The sequence below is a fragment of the Rissa tridactyla genome, chromosome 15, assembly GCF_028500815.1.
Source record: "Rissa tridactyla isolate bRisTri1 chromosome 15, bRisTri1.patW.cur.20221130, whole genome shotgun sequence".
NCBI lineage: Eukaryota > Metazoa > Chordata > Aves > Charadriiformes > Laridae > Rissa > Rissa tridactyla.
The window spans coordinates 1091050-1106104 of NC_071480.1; the positions used below are offsets into that span (position 1 = coordinate 1091050).

At 44.1% G+C, this 15055-nt stretch overlaps 1 protein-coding gene across 1 annotated transcript in view; it reads right to left on the reverse strand.

Annotated features, from left to right (window-relative positions):
• The window catches only part of LOC128918081 (uncharacterized), a 54787-nt gene that overhangs the window by 34950 nt on the left and 4782 nt on the right, over positions 1–15055 (reverse strand). Inside the window, 31 exon segments of the mRNA XM_054221957.1 lie at positions 32–186; positions 1374–1469; positions 1609–1713; positions 1800–1970; positions 2066–2191; positions 2486–2689; positions 2809–3117; positions 3300–3424; positions 3596–3761; positions 3848–4031; positions 4333–4529; positions 5131–5249; positions 5405–5531; positions 5701–6090; positions 6179–6269; positions 6357–6502; positions 6587–6763; positions 6870–7112; positions 9305–9560; positions 9662–9798; positions 9887–10010; positions 10185–10302; positions 10393–10480; positions 11176–11252; positions 11408–11717; positions 12192–12362; positions 13389–13538; positions 13636–13754; positions 14466–14604; positions 14691–14794; positions 14886–14984. Of these exon segments, the coding sequence (XP_054077932.1) occupies positions 32–186; positions 1374–1469; positions 1609–1713; positions 1800–1970; positions 2066–2191; positions 2486–2689; positions 2809–3117; positions 3300–3424; positions 3596–3761; positions 3848–4031; positions 4333–4529; positions 5131–5249; positions 5405–5531; positions 5701–6090; positions 6179–6269; positions 6357–6502; positions 6587–6763; positions 6870–7112; positions 9305–9560; positions 9662–9798; positions 9887–10010; positions 10185–10302; positions 10393–10480; positions 11176–11252; positions 11408–11717; positions 12192–12362; positions 13389–13538; positions 13636–13754; positions 14466–14604; positions 14691–14794; positions 14886–14984 (5023 nt within the window).

The window sequence follows — 15055 nt, forward strand, 5'->3', positions numbered from 1 at the left end:
CCCAGGTCACTTTGCTGCCTCAGGACATCCTCACTCTTCCTCTCCTATCTTCTTGCTGTGAAACTCCCGGCTCTTCACTCGGAGCTTGTTGACCTGCGACTCTGCAATGTCAGCCCGCTCCTCGGCTTCCTCCAGCTCGTGCTGGATCTTGCGGAACTTGGAGAGGTTGACATTGGAGAGCTCCTCCTGTGCAGGGAGAGGGAGTCGGTGGTGAGGAGCCCAGGGCAGGGGTTTCGCTCCTCCTGCGCCTCCTCCCTGGGGGGATGCCCGGACCTCTATCCCCCCCACCACTTCTTACACATAAGCCTCGCACAGACCTCCTCATCCTCCCTTGTTTAATGTATCCCCTCCAAAGCAACTTAAACAGCTTTTGAATTGTTATTGCAGTTCTGCCCCCTGGAATACACAAAGGGGAATGGACAGCACAGCAGTCTCCGTTTTTAGCTGTCAAAAAAAATCTGTTTGAGGCTCAGTTTTTTATTTCTTACACTCAAAGGTTAGGGCTAAGAAAAAGCAGTGGCACCAAGAACATGTATACAACCCAAAGGTGACATTATATGGTATCCTCTGGGAGGTACCTGCTCCCTCCTTCCACTCCCTACTAGATGAGTATAGCTTCTCCTCCTTTCTCAATGTCTACTTTGACAGCACTCTTAGATGCCCATCTCCTTCTTCCCTAGCCGTAAAACACCCCCCACAATCCACCCTCCTCTTCCAGCTACTGTCTGCAGTCACATATCTCATCACTTTGTCTTAGGAAGAACGTTGCTTTGTAGAAGAAATTCAAACTTTTTTCAAGTTCAGCGGATGAGCTAAGCATCTCTGTCTCCTATTCTGTCTCCGTGTCTTAGGTCTGCACTCTCTGATAGAAGGTGCCAAACTTAAAGTAGATGAGTCAGTTAGAACCCATCCATGTCCCTCTCACAAATCATTCACTCATCACAGGACATTGAAACCTCTCTATACTGGCCTAAGCAGGAAGGAACCTGACTCAGAAATTTATCAGCTGAGATATTGGTTGTGAGTTCTGTCTGTCAATCTGTTCTCCTGTACGTAAAATATTGCAGAATACCATAGATTATCCCTGACAGGAGAATGGCTGAAAGAAAACAATGTCAACTGTACTCTCAAGATTATGTTCCTAGAGTACTTAAGTGTTTCGTGAGTGGCCACTCCTTACAGGTTTTACAAGGAGGAGTTTCTTCTAGGCATACAATAAAGAATTCCCAGATGACTGACCTTTCTTTCTCTGCACTTGAAGTCCATCATTGTTCACCACTTTCTGTACTTCCACAAAACTCTTATTCATTTCCCATATGATTGATATTCATCCTCAGAAAGAGATGCTTCTTACCACTACAAGCAATACTTACAGCCTCCTCAGCTTGTCTCTTGTAGGATTTCACCTTCATTTGCAGCTTGTCCACCAGATCCTGGAGCCTCAGAATATTCTTCCGGTCTTCCTCAGACTAAAGACGTTGGCAAACAGGAAAGAGAGTGAATTGGTTTCCCCACCATGTGAGTTAGCAATTCCCTTTGGTAATCAAGTGCAAAAAGTTCTACTTCCCGCGAGAGGGTGTGTCAGCCCAAGGAGGCCTCCTGCCGTACCTGGTAGGTCAGCTCCTTCACCCTCCTCTCGTACTTGCGCACCCCCTTCACGGCTTCGGCACTGCGCTTCTGCTCAGCATCAACCTCCCCTTCCAGCTCCCGCACCTGCAATGAGAAGCCCATCTTTGGAGCTTCCCTGATGGCTGCTTACGTGACGTGCTCACTCCTGCACAAATACCAGCCCTACGCACTCTGGCTTCCAGCTTCTGGATTTGCTTCTTGCCTCCCTTCAGTGCCAACTGCTCAGCCTCATCTAGACGAAGCTGCAGGTCCTTCACCGTCTGGTCCAGGTTCTTCTTCATCCTCTCCAGGTGAGCACTGGTGTCCTGCTCCTTCTTCAGCTCTTCTGCCATCATGGCTGCCTGATGAGAGCAAAGAGGCAAAGCCATTTTTGGGGCTGGAGACAATCTGGGGAGAAGAAACTTATATTAAGTTGTTAAAGGAGCTCCCGACTCACATCTGTGATGGCCTTCTTGGCTTTCTCCTCAGCGTTGCGAGCCTCCTGGATCGTATCCTCCATTTCACTCTGAATTTGGGCAATGTCTGTTTCCAGCTTCTTCTTGGTGTTGATCAAGCTGGTGTTCTGTGCCAAGAGAGAGTGCAAGACTTGTATTCTGAGGCCTGCAATACCAAACCTACAGCGTGAGCCAAGTCTTTACTCTTCAAGCTTGCAATCAAAAATCTGGAATTCTTTTTAAAACGGTTGTTTACAAAATGTGAGGCGTTGGCTCAGGTGATGGGCGCTGAGCGTACCTTCTGCTGTGGCTAGCAGGAGAGAGGCCATTGCAGACCACTGTCCTGCCCTATCCTCTGGTGTAGAGCGGCCCTCTGTGTCTGTTAAGTGTCAACACAACTGCTTTTGGTACCACACACTTACCTGGGTATGGAGGAGCTGCACGCGTTCAGTGGCATCTAGAAGCTCCTGCTCAGCCACTTTCCTGGAGCGCTCCGTCTGCTCCAGGGCTGCCCGTAGCTCCTCAATTTCAGCCTGCAGCAGGTTTGCTCTGCGCTCCACCATGGCCACCTGCTCCTTCAGGTCCTCCTGTGTCCTGAGAGCGTCGTCCAAGTGTATCTGGGTATCCTGTAAAAGAGGCAACAAAAATTGCAAGGTGTCAGTGTGTGCTTGGGTGTCAAAAATGTCAGGTTTTTTGTCTTACTGTAGCTTTGTTATTTGTCTTACTGTAGCTTTGCTGAACAGACCTTGAGCACTCCCTGTGTGTTTCTCAGGTTCTTTTGTGCCTCTGCAGCCACGCGGTTGGCATGGCTCAGCTGGATCTCCATTTCGTTCAGGTCTCCCTCCATCTTCTTCTTCAGCCGCAGGGCTTCATTCCTGCTCCTGATCTCAGTATCCAGGGTGCTCTGCATGGACTCTACAATTCTGAGGTGGTTTCTCTTCATCTGGTCGATCTCCTCATCTTTCTCTGCTATCTTCCTGTCAATCTCAGACTTCACCTGGTTGAGCTCAAGCTGGAGGCGCAGGATCTTCCCCTCTTCATGTTCTAGGGAGGCCTGGACAAATGGACACAAACATTTGTAACATCAATGGAGCTACTGCTTTCTAGTTAATTAGAGAATACTTCAGAAAACCTCAGCTGGCTGCACTCCCCAGCCAGAAGAGGGTAGGAACAAGCAGTTTTTAGCCATGTTTCCCCATTGCTCAATTTTTTAGTGCAGAGCTTATGGGCATGTACCTCAGCTTCCTCCAGAGCAGCCTGGATTTCAGATTTCTCCTGCTCAATCTGCTTCTTGACTTTCTCCAGCTCATGAATCGCCTTTCCGCCCTCGGCAATCTGCTCCGTGAGGTCGGAAATCTCCTCTGTGGGAGCAAAGACCAATGACACGGTCAGGCACAGAGCAGAATGGGAAGGGCCCTTTCACACCAAGGTGACAGGCATCTTTGCCGACCTGCAGGCACAGACCCATACGGAATGGCAGTAGCGGTGGCTAGGGAAAGAGCTCTGCCAGGAGCCGAGGAACGGGGACTTACGCTGCAAGTTCTTGTTCTCACGCTTCAGCGTTTCCAGGTGGTCCAAGGACTCCTCATAGGCATTCTTCATCTTAAACAGCTCTGTGCTGAGAGAGCGAGACTCCTTCTGGGAGGCTTCCAGCTCAGCTTGCGTTTCCTCATACTTCTGCTTCCACTCTGCCAGGATCTGAAGAGAAACGGGGCGTGAGTATGGCTGTGGCAATCAGGAGGGGACGCTCTGCTCAGGAGCCCCAGGCCTGGAGCCCAAAACACCTTGTCAAAGTTCTTCTGCTTCTTATCCAGCGCTGCGCAGGCAGCATTCGATCGCTCCACATCAATCATCAGGTCCTCCACCTCATTCTGCAGCCTCTGCTTCGTCTTCTCCAGGGAGGCACATTTGGCATTGACAGCTTCAACGTGTTCCTCGGCATCCTGCAGGCGCTGTGCCAGCTTCTTCCTGGGAGGAGATAGGCACAGCTCACAGTCAGCATAGAGGAACCAATGTTCCAGTAACAAGAGCATGCTTAATCATTTTGTAGACTGCAGTCACACAGAGTTAAAAGCTTCATTTATGCTGTTCTTAGCCTTTGCCTTTACTAAAAACTAAATCTTCTATAGGATAAAAACTTGCACTATCCATTACCCTTCCCCAAAATAAATCCATGTCTTATTCCTCACAGTATCTTTGTGTATCTCTTCCAATGTTGCCTTTGAATTTTCAGTCCCCCCTGGCTTCTTCACATCCTATCACCACATACTTGGCCTCCTCCAGCTCCTCCGTGCGCTGAATAGCATCTGTCTCGTATTTTGTTCTCCACTGGGCCACTTCGCTGTTGGCCTTGGACAGGGCACGCTGCAGCTCCCCCTTGGCCTCCTGCTCCTCCTCATATTGTTCCCGCAGCAAGTCACAGTCGTGGCGAGCAGACTGCAAGGCATGGGCCAGGGCATTCTTGGCCTGGGGAGACAGTGCATTTGGGACAATGAATTTCCTGTGAGACATTAGAATGTTAATATAGGGAAAGTTGTTGAAAACTCTTTGAATCTGATATTTAAAGTCAGCCCAAGAAAAAAAGGTACATTGATTCCATGTTCTGAGAATCTTCTTATGCTTCCATTCATCAGAATCAAGAATGTTACCTCAGGAGAGATGATGGGTAAACTCTAAACAAAAACTATAAATCTGGGAATTGTTAAATCTTAAAATCTTATGTTCTAAAGTTTCAGCTTCCATTAGGGAAAAGTACAATTAGAAATGCAGTTTTTTAGATATATCTCAACTTTTTTCATATGTCATCATTTATCCAAATAAAGACTTAAATTTTCTTTCTCTGTCTCAGTATGCAGGTTGGAGGCAACGCCCTGTTCAGCTTCTCTTCCCACACTGAAGAGGTGAAAAAATTGTCCATCTAGTTTGAGAGCACCCAAATTAAAATGACATGGCTAATATATTCTGATTTGAGAGTAGTAAACATATTTCTGATGTGAGACTAGTAAATATCCTGAAAGAAGGTGGAATCTGAATCCCAAGTCAATCACCCTACAGGAAGTACCTTTACCTTTATTTCTTCCTCTAAATGTCTCTTTAGTTCCTCGATCTGTTGAGTGAATGCCTGTTTGCCTCTGGATAGCTGAGATATCAGAGCATCTTTTTCTTCCACCTGGCGTGAATATTCACCTGAAAAATGTAAAAAGCAATACTCAACCAGTGTGTGTTTACAGCACTGTATATCGCTTACAGAGTATAGACCAATTTGAGTAAAACACCGCTCTTTTACTTGTAATCATCAGTTACAGGTTCTCCAATTCCAGAGAGGTGTAGGGGTGCGTTACCTGCTTCTGTCTGCAGACGGGCTCTTTGAGTATTGAGGTCATTGATCATGCGCTGATGCTCTTCATCTTTTGTCTTAATTTCACTCAGCTGATCTTCCAGAGTTCGACACATTTTCTCCAGGTTTGCCTATATGTCAAATGCATGTAAGGAAAGAGGATTATCACTAAATTCTAGCAGGTTGTTCCCATGATGAAAAACAACACAACTGTATGTGATAGCAAAATGTAATCAGAAAGTTCAAAATCCAGTGTCAGGTCATGTATCATAGGCCAGTAATCTGACAGAAACTCTGTACCTTGGCTTTGGAGACAGACTCCATGTTACTGGCCAAGTCATCAATCTCCATCTTCATCTCACTCTTCTCCTTCTCCAGCTTCTGCTTCACTCGCTGCAGGTTGTCGATCTGCTCCCCAAGCTCAGCTGTGCTGTCTGCGTGTTTCTTCCGCAGCGTGGCAGCCGTGGCCTCGTGCTGCAGCGTGGCCTCTTCGAGGTCACGACGCATCTTCTGAAACTCTGCCTCACGCTTCTTGTTCATCTCAATCTGAGCTGCGGTAGCCCCTCCTGCTTCTTCCAGGCGCTCACTGATCTCCTCTAGCTCCCTCGAGAGGTCAGCCCGATGCTTCTCTGCTTTTGCCCGAGAGGTTCGCTCTGCCTCAATTTCCTCCTCCAGTTCCTCAATACGCGCCTGGGGAACATTAGGCAGCCTTCACACCCATGCCCTCCTCCTTCCTCACCTGGGACCCAGTGAAAGAGGGGAAGGAACAGACACTTGCCTGCAGCTCCTTGATCTTCTTCTGCAATTGCATGCCCAGGGCTTGCTCATCCTCGATTTTGCTCTGGATCTGGCTGATTTCAAAGTCTTTCCTTTGGGCAAAGCAAACCATGTTAGAGCTCAAAGGAAGAAGACAAGTGCACCAGCCCAGCGCTCAGGTGCCCCACAGCCACACTTACTTCTTCAGTTTCTCATCCAGCTGCTGCTTATCATTTTCCAAATCCATTATGCTGTCATGGGCCAGCTTCAGGTCTCCTTCGAGTTTCCTCTTAGCTCTCTCAAGGTCCATGCGCAGTTTCTTCTCTTGCTCCAGGGACCCTTCCAGCTAAACACAACACCACCATCAGTGCTCTCTTCGCAGTGTCTGACTGTGCAACAGCTTTTTCTTCTCATATGCCTCTATACTTACATCGTCCACTTGCTGCTCCAGCTTGGTCTTGGCTTTGGTCAGCGTATTGACTTTGTCCTCTTCTGCCTGCAGGTCATCCAGTGTCTGCTGATGGGCCTCTTGGAGGGCTTTCTTCTCTTTTGTCAGCTTCACAATGGTCTCGTCCAGGGCTGCCATCTCCTCTGTGAGGTTTTTCACCTTTGAGAAAAGGGAGGAAATGCAGATAAGAAATGTTGTTTAAAACTTTACACTGTGTAACAAAACAGAGGTCTTTTCCGTAAGAGTGACATCTTCTGCTTTATACCTTGTTTTCAGTCGCATGTTTCTCCTTCTCAACCTTGGCCAGTGTTAACTCAAGATCGTCAATATCTTTCTTCAGCTCTGAGCATTCATCCTCCAGTTTCCTCTTCTTGGCTGTCAGCTCAGCATTAATTTCCTCCTCATCCTCGGCCCTTTCAGTCACTTCTTTAACTTTGGCTTCCAGCTGGATTTTGGTTTTGATGAGCTGGTCACACCTTTCCTCAGCATCAGCCAAGCTGTCTGCTTCCTGGTGGGGAGACACAAAATTTCTTGGTTTGTTTTCTTAACTTTTCTATGTAAATATGTGTTGAAGTGTGGCCTAAAGTTGGCCTCTCCAGAACAACTTTAATCTTGCCTTTTTTTCTTTTTTGTTCTTAGGTGAATTATACAGCTTCTCAGTTGGAAACAATATTGGTTCCTAAACTTTTTTCTCTCTCTTAAAAATGTCTCACAGATGTGGTAGGCGTGAGAATTTCTCACTTACTTTGTAACTGAATCCTTCGAAACCCATTATGATTTTGGGACTAAAAGCTCTGGTAATCTCAGCAATAATTCAATAGAAAAAAAAGATTACTCTCTGACTAAATGTATTAAGACTGCTGCTTGTGCAAGTGGAGTCTTACTGTCGTAAATCAGATACCTGTGTGTCACCCTTCCATACTGTATCTAGACTGGCATATGCTGGTTTCAGATGATCACCACATCATCTTATTCTTTAGTGGGCTTTTGGTATAATGAATTTGTTTTGTCACAAATGAATTTGAAAGGCAAACATCTTATAAGAAATTCCAACAAGATATTTATTGTTCTCCATATAGTAGGGGAAAAATAGGTAACTCAGGATTCCCATTTTCTATGGGAATGTTCAAATAATTGGTAATTAATACAGTGTTCCAATTTTATTTGGTAATTTAAGTCATTTAATCAGTAGATTAAAATGACTTTGGAAGATAACATTTGAATATCAAATACTTTTGTGTATCTTTGTAAGCAATATTTTAGTTTGTGAAGTGCTGTGTGTCTACAAGGTTCATAGGCTTGTGGTGGTAAAATTACTGGTGTTTAAGATTGAGAGTTCTGGCTATGAAGTTATCTTTACTAAAAGAATATTCCTTTCAACTAAAAGCTAAGAGTCCATGATTGCTTCCAACTCCCCACTTCTGAACTAATATAACACTGCGTGTGCCACTCCTATAAGCTCCACCAAGAGCCGGTCTATCCATATTGCCATGTTATTTTGTAGAATCATAGAACAGTTTGGGTTGGAAGGGACCTTTAAATGAGCAGGGACACCTCCCACTAGATCAGGTCCCATTTACTGTTTGATTCCTTCAAATGCTGCAGCTACTTAAGTTGAACATCCCTCCCAAGGATGGATACCAGGTATTGTTAACATTGAAATGATTGGGTTTTTTCACCACTTTCTTTTTTTTCTGATAGAGTGTATAGGTTGGGTCTCTGCAATCAATGGGCAGAAAAAAGGGGAGCAGAGGGGGAGATGCTGTCCAAATGTTCTCTCACTGTGTTTATAGTTAATAAAGCTTCTGTGTGACCTGTTCTAAGTTGGGACCCCCACACTGGGGACCCAAACACAGGTGCATTATGGAAAGATGGCTTTTAGTGGAAAGGAGTGTTATTTTAATAAAGATAACTTCTTAGCCAGATGTCTCAATCTTAAATATTAATAATTTTACCACCACAGGATGTTGTTTGTAGTGGAATTACCAGAGTAAATCCAGATAAGAGATGCAAAAAACTACAATGTACAAAAAGCTCAGAAACTTCTGCTTCATTATAAATTTCATTTATAATATTGATTCATACCCATTAAGCCTAAAGCATACAGAGCTCTTTTGTGTAACTAACAACTCAGTGAAGAAGAACCCCCTGGATGCTGTCACTTTTTCTCGGAAACAGGAATTCTGTGTCTATATATTGTTAGACTAAGGAGAAAATTGAAGCTGTATTTCACAGTTACTGAGTGAATGATTAACTTCTAGTTATCTATTATTTTCCTGCACCTGAATTCACAAGTATCACTTTCAACTCTGGTTTTCATTTATGCTACAAAATGAACTCATTGTTCTATATCTTGGTGAGATGGAGATAACCCCTGCAGGACTCACCTACTCGGAGTTGGGGATTCAGCCAAAACTCTGCTCTGAGTATTTACTGTTGGCTAGCTATATCTGCTTCCTTCCTCTCAAAGTGCAAGAGCACTGACTCCCACTTGGAGCTCCCTGCTTCTTTGCTATGGCCATCAGAGTGGTCATCACGCCACTGCCAGATGCTGATTTCCTCAACTTCACATACATATGATGGATAATTCACCACATATCTGACTTTTGGTCTTCTACAGTCTGACCTTCTGCCTCATAAAGAACAGTCTGAATGTATAGACTCCTTTTCTGAGTGATAAATTAAAGGTGATAAACTCACAGCCTGCACTTGGAGCTGCAGGTCATTTTTTTCCTGCAGCAGGGCCACCATTTTCTCCTCCAGCTCCTTCCTCTTTGCTTCAGACTTTGCAAGCTCTTCCTTGGTTTTCTCAAACTCTTGTTTCATGTTGGCCATCTCCTTCTCCGATTCTGCGCTTTTCAGCAAGGGCTTGATCTTGAAGAACAGCTTCATCCAGGGCCAGTGCTTGACATTCATGAATGCACGAATGTTGTACTGGATGCAGAAGATGGACTCCCTGAAGCATAATTCAAATGTACATTGAATATTTTCAATATGACAAGTGTCAACACTTTCCCCCAAGTACAGTGACGTTAACTGAAGATGAGAAATGTCTACCTCCTCTCCACCATTCTCTGGTACTCCACTCTCATCAGGAAGCCCCTGCACCTGGCCTGTGTGCGGGTGATAATCTGTGCCAGCTTCTCATCCCTCATCTCCTCCAGGAGTCCCAGCAGCCCAGCTTTGAAGAACACCTTGAGAAAGGGAATATTGCAGGGAACGATCACTGTCAGGTAGAGCAAAGCACAAGCACAGAGTGAGTGAGTCAAGGAGGGTTTGTACCTTGGTGTGACCAAATTTGTACTGGGTGTGGTCCACATCGATTGAAGCAAGAAGCTTCTCAGAAGCCTTCTTGCTATCAATGAACTGTCCCTCTGGGATAGCACTGGCATTAAGCACCTTGTATCTGGGAAAAGAGAAGGAGGAAGACAAGGCTGTTTTTTCCCAATCAACACACACCAGCTACTGAACCCCACCAGCTCATATATACCTATTTTTGACAACAGATTCCAGCCTGAATGAACCTATATGAATGAACCAACATTGCTTTTAATGATGCTGAGAAGTGCAGTGCTCTTACCTCTGTTTGAAGTCAGCATAGAGAACTCTGCTGGGGAAACCTTTCCTGCAAATTCTGATGCCTTCTAGCACGCCGTTACACCGCAGCTGGTGAAGTACCAGTTCATGCTCCATGGCACCTAGAAAATCAGAGCGTAAATGAATACCACGGTTTCCAATGCAGATAGGAATGGATGTATACAAGTTGTCTTTTTGCCTGAGCGTCTTACCAGGTGTTTTTGTTTCATTTGGGATGATGCAACGGACAAAATGGGGGTGAGTGCTCCGTAGATTGGTCATCAGCTTGTTTAAGTTCTCCTAGAGTGACCAGTTAGTAATGTGAGTTTCCTATGTCCAGTGTTTGATGCGTCAAACCCATGGTAATGACTTTATGACTTCTCAAAATTAGCTGGGTTTCAGAACATTTAGGTAAAGCCACAGAAACTGAATATTTCTTCTATTTGAAGATCTTGAACACCGTTTTTAAAGCCTGAAATACTACTATGTTGCTATTGATCCAGTGTAAGCTATACAATTTCACACTTTCGCAGAAAGTAATTAACTTTTAGATTTCTCATTTTCTGCCTTCTAAAGTCAATCTCCTTAAGTTTAAACAGGTGGGTTTATTTTCAAATAAGGTAAATATCTTCTTGAAGAATATTTATAAAGAGACTCTCAATTCCCCAATATATCAAACTCGCAGAAATGCAGGAATGCTAAAGTTATATTTCTGGTCTGACCCAAAGAAACAAAAATACAAAAAATGATATCTTAAAAAACCAAACAAACAAACAAACAAAAAACCACCAACCAGGATCTAGGATTAGATTTTCATGATCTTTGAAGACTGAATGCTTATTTTATCAATAGTGAAAATTATCCTTGAAAATCTGATGTGGAATTTCCAAAGAATTTTACCACTGTTACAGCAATGCAAAATATCCCTTTCAAATTTAATATTAGCTTGCTGCCCTTCATCATATTATAAAGAGAAAATAAATGCAGTACTGTACCCGGAAAAGAGCTGAGACAGTCTGGAAAGAAGAACCCTTCTTCTTCCCACCCTTTTTGCCACCACCACCAGCAGCCTCTGCAAATGGAAGAAAAGAAAAAAAAATATTAAAATATGGATGTTGCAAATTGGAGACTACAGAATACAAAACAACTTTAAATGTTTAGTGTTTACTGCTTTAATTATATGTCAACATTGTACCACACTGAAAATACAATTTTTACAAAGCTGACCTGCATCTGCTCCACCATAGTTGGCAAAGAGTAACGCCAGTGTCTTCACTGATGATTTTTGGTACAACCCAATGACAGTTTCATTCAGGGGATCCTTGTTCTTCTCAAGCCAGCCAGTGATGTTGTAGTCCACTGTGCCAGCATAGTGCACCAGGGAGAAGTGGGCCTCAGCCTTGCCTTTGGCAGGCTTGGGCTTCTGGAAGTTGCTGGACTTGCCCAGGTGCTGGTCATAGAGCTTGTTCTTGAAAGAGGTGTCAGTTGCCTTGGGGAACATGCACTCCTCTTCCAGGATGGAGAAGATGCCCATGGGCTGGAAGACATTGCAACAGACAAGAGGGAGAAACAGATTAGAAAGCAGACATGCCTTGGTTGGAAAGTTCCTGGAATCAAAAGAGAATGCTGTATCTGTGCATTTCATGACAATAGGTCAGAGAAAATCAACGAACGCTCAACTTTTTTCAGTGTTGCTGTTTCATTTGAACTTATGTAAATGCCTTTGCTGATGAAAATATTACAACATAGCTAAATACTATCCTCTCCATAAAGCTGATTTACTTAAAGAACATGACAATCTTTTATGTAACTTTATTTTGTAATCTAAAAGTGAATACTCTCACCAAAAGTCCTGATATCTGAATATGATATCCAAAAACATTTCCACCCTCTTGCCACTTTCACACAGTAAATATTTGAAAAAGCCAGAATATTCTCACATGCTTCTTAAGTAAGTTTCTTGGCAAGAATGGAAGATCCACCATATAATACACTGGAACAGGAAGGATACCTTCTCAATGAGCTCAATGCAGGCAGCGAGGTCCATCCCAAAGTCAATGAATGTCCATTCAATCCCTTCCTTCTTGTACTCCTCCTGCTCCAGCACGAACATGTGGTGGTTGAAGAACTGTTGCAGTTTCTCATTGGTGAAATTGATGCACAGCTGCTCAAAGCTGTTGAACTGCCAGACATAAAAAGATACGCAACATTTTCAAGGTTCAGCAATAATAGCAAGGTGTTTTATTGTGCAATCCTAATTCATCATGGCTGATACTTTAAATCGGGAGGATGATGAGGAGAAGGACTTGGAGGTGTTGGTTGATGAGAAGCTCAACATGAGCTGGCAATGCACGCTTGCAACCCAGAAAGCCAACCATATCCTGGGCTGTGTCAAATGAAGTGTGGTCAGCAGGTCAAGGGAGGTAATTCTGCCCCTCTGCTCCTCTCTCATAAGACTCCACTTGTAGTGCTGCATCCGGCTTTGGAGTCCTCAGCACAAAAAGGATATGGACCGGTTGGAGCAGGTCCAGAGGAAGGCCACGAAGATGATAAGAGGGCTGGAGCACATCTCTGAGACAGGCTGAGAGAGTTGGAGTTGTTCAGCCTGGAGAAGAGAAGGCTTTGGGGATACCTTTTAGCAGCCTTCCAGTATCTGAAGGGAGCTTACTAGAAAGCTGGAGAAGGACTTTTTATAAGGGCATGTAGTGATAGGATGAGGGGTAATGGCTTCAAACTGGAAGAGGGTAGATTTAGATTAGATACCAGGAAAACATTTTTCACTATGCGTGTGGTGGGCCCAGGTTGCCCAGAGAAGCTGTGGCTGCCCCATCCCTGGAAGTGTTCAAGGCCAGGCTGGACGGGGCTTTGAGCAACCTAGTCAGGGAGGTTGGAACTGGATGATCTTTAAGGTCCCTTCCAACCTAAAACATTCTATGATTCTATGAAATACAAAACCTCTTCCTGTGTAGTTTTCCTATGCTTTCACTCTAGGATAGGCTTTGCATGTAGAAAAGAAAGAAGATTTCAAAATCAGTGTAATTCAGAGATTAGTTTTCTATTTATTTTTTTTTCAGAATTAAAAAGGTGATTCCAAAAGCCCTGCAAATAAGTGTAGGAAGATCCTAACTTCTATTAAAAATGTATCTCAAAATTCCTATTACTCTCAATTGTCCTTCTATGAAAATGCTAGGAAAACTGTGTTCCTTACATCAAAGATCTCGAAGCCAGCAATGTCCAGGACACCAATGAAGTACTGTCTGGGCTGCTTGGTATCCAGCTGTTGGTTGATGCGAACAACCATCCACAAGAACATCTTCTCATAGACAGCCTTTGCCAGGGCACCCACTGAATTGTTCACCTAAAGAAAGGAGAAAGGTTTGGAGGTTACTATACACAGCAGAGGAGAATCAACAGAACTACCAAAGCATGTTCCAGGTTTAACCTTTATTTCCTACCTGCTGCACGGTTTGACCCTTGGTCACATATTCATTCCCCACCTTGACTCGAGGGTAGCACAGTGCCTTGAGCAGGTCTGCTGAGTTCAGACCCATCAGGTACGCAGCCTTGTCAGCCACTAAACTCCAGAAAAGAGCAAGAGAGAAAGAAATATTGATCAATTCCTAAAATATGGTCCTTGAGGGACTGTCTCAAAAGGAACAGCAATGTTCACTGTTACACAAAAAATGTCTGAATCAAAGCTACAAAGCTAATTTCTCTGTTGTCTTCAGGATTCAGCTTACAACACTTTCTGAGCTTCAGTTTCTACAAAAGTTCTTCAAGAGAACTCATCGCTTTCATCCTTTTCCAGGCATGACTGCGGGACTTCACTCTTTCTAGTCATATTGCAAGAGGATTCATCACTCAGAGAGCTGGAGGCATGGATTATACTTCACCCTGTGACAGAGACTGATCAAATACACAGCTCACATCAGAGTTCCCCCCAATAGGTGAGAGTTAATAGGAGCACAGTCTCCCACCTTGTTAGAACTGACCTACTTCACTACTCCACAATAGATAGAGATTGCTAAACATGACTAATAATGTTACAGAAATTAACAACCATGCCTCCTGGCTTCCTGGCAGTGTACACCAGATCTCTTATTAAGTAGTTACAGAATAAAAATACAGGTATCATTACATGAGATACGTCTCAACTCTCATCTAGCCATCAAACAAATATTGTTTTAGTTACACTTTTGCATACTTGAAGCCTGAAATCTGCGTAAGTCCCTCTTTTAGTGACAAAGACAATATCTTTTGGAAAGTTTGCTGAATCTGCTGGTACCTTCTGTGCCATCGGGCTCTGCCTGCTCCTCTCGTTGTTTCTGCTTGAACTTCAGGTTCCCATAGTGCATGACAGCCCCTGTCAGCTTGTAGATGGCGGTCTTTTCATCAGCAGTGAAGCCCAGGATGTCAATGGCACTCTGGCAAGAGAAACAGTAAAGTAAATATGTACCAGGGCTCTTATCCACCAGATGACCTGTTTTACCTGCATCTGTAAGTTACTTACATCTGTAGCCATGAGCTCCTCCTGGTCATCAATGCTGGGAACAGTGATTTCACCTTGACTTACGAAGTGGAAATCATAAGGGTTGGTGGTAATGAGGAGCATGTCTGAAAGCAATAAAAGAACAAAAACAAACTTAATTTAGCTTTCCAGACAACACAATGAGCTATTCTCAAAAAAAGTTACTGATATTCCTACCAATCAGCTCTGGCTTCTTGTTGGAGGTGATCTGATAAAATATGTGGTAGCTTCTTTCTGCTTTCAGCTGGAAAGTGACTCTGGACTTCTCCAGCAGATCTGGCAAGAACAGTAGGACAGAGTTAGGCAGAGGAACACACATGGAGGTGGGAATTTTGTAAGGAATGGGA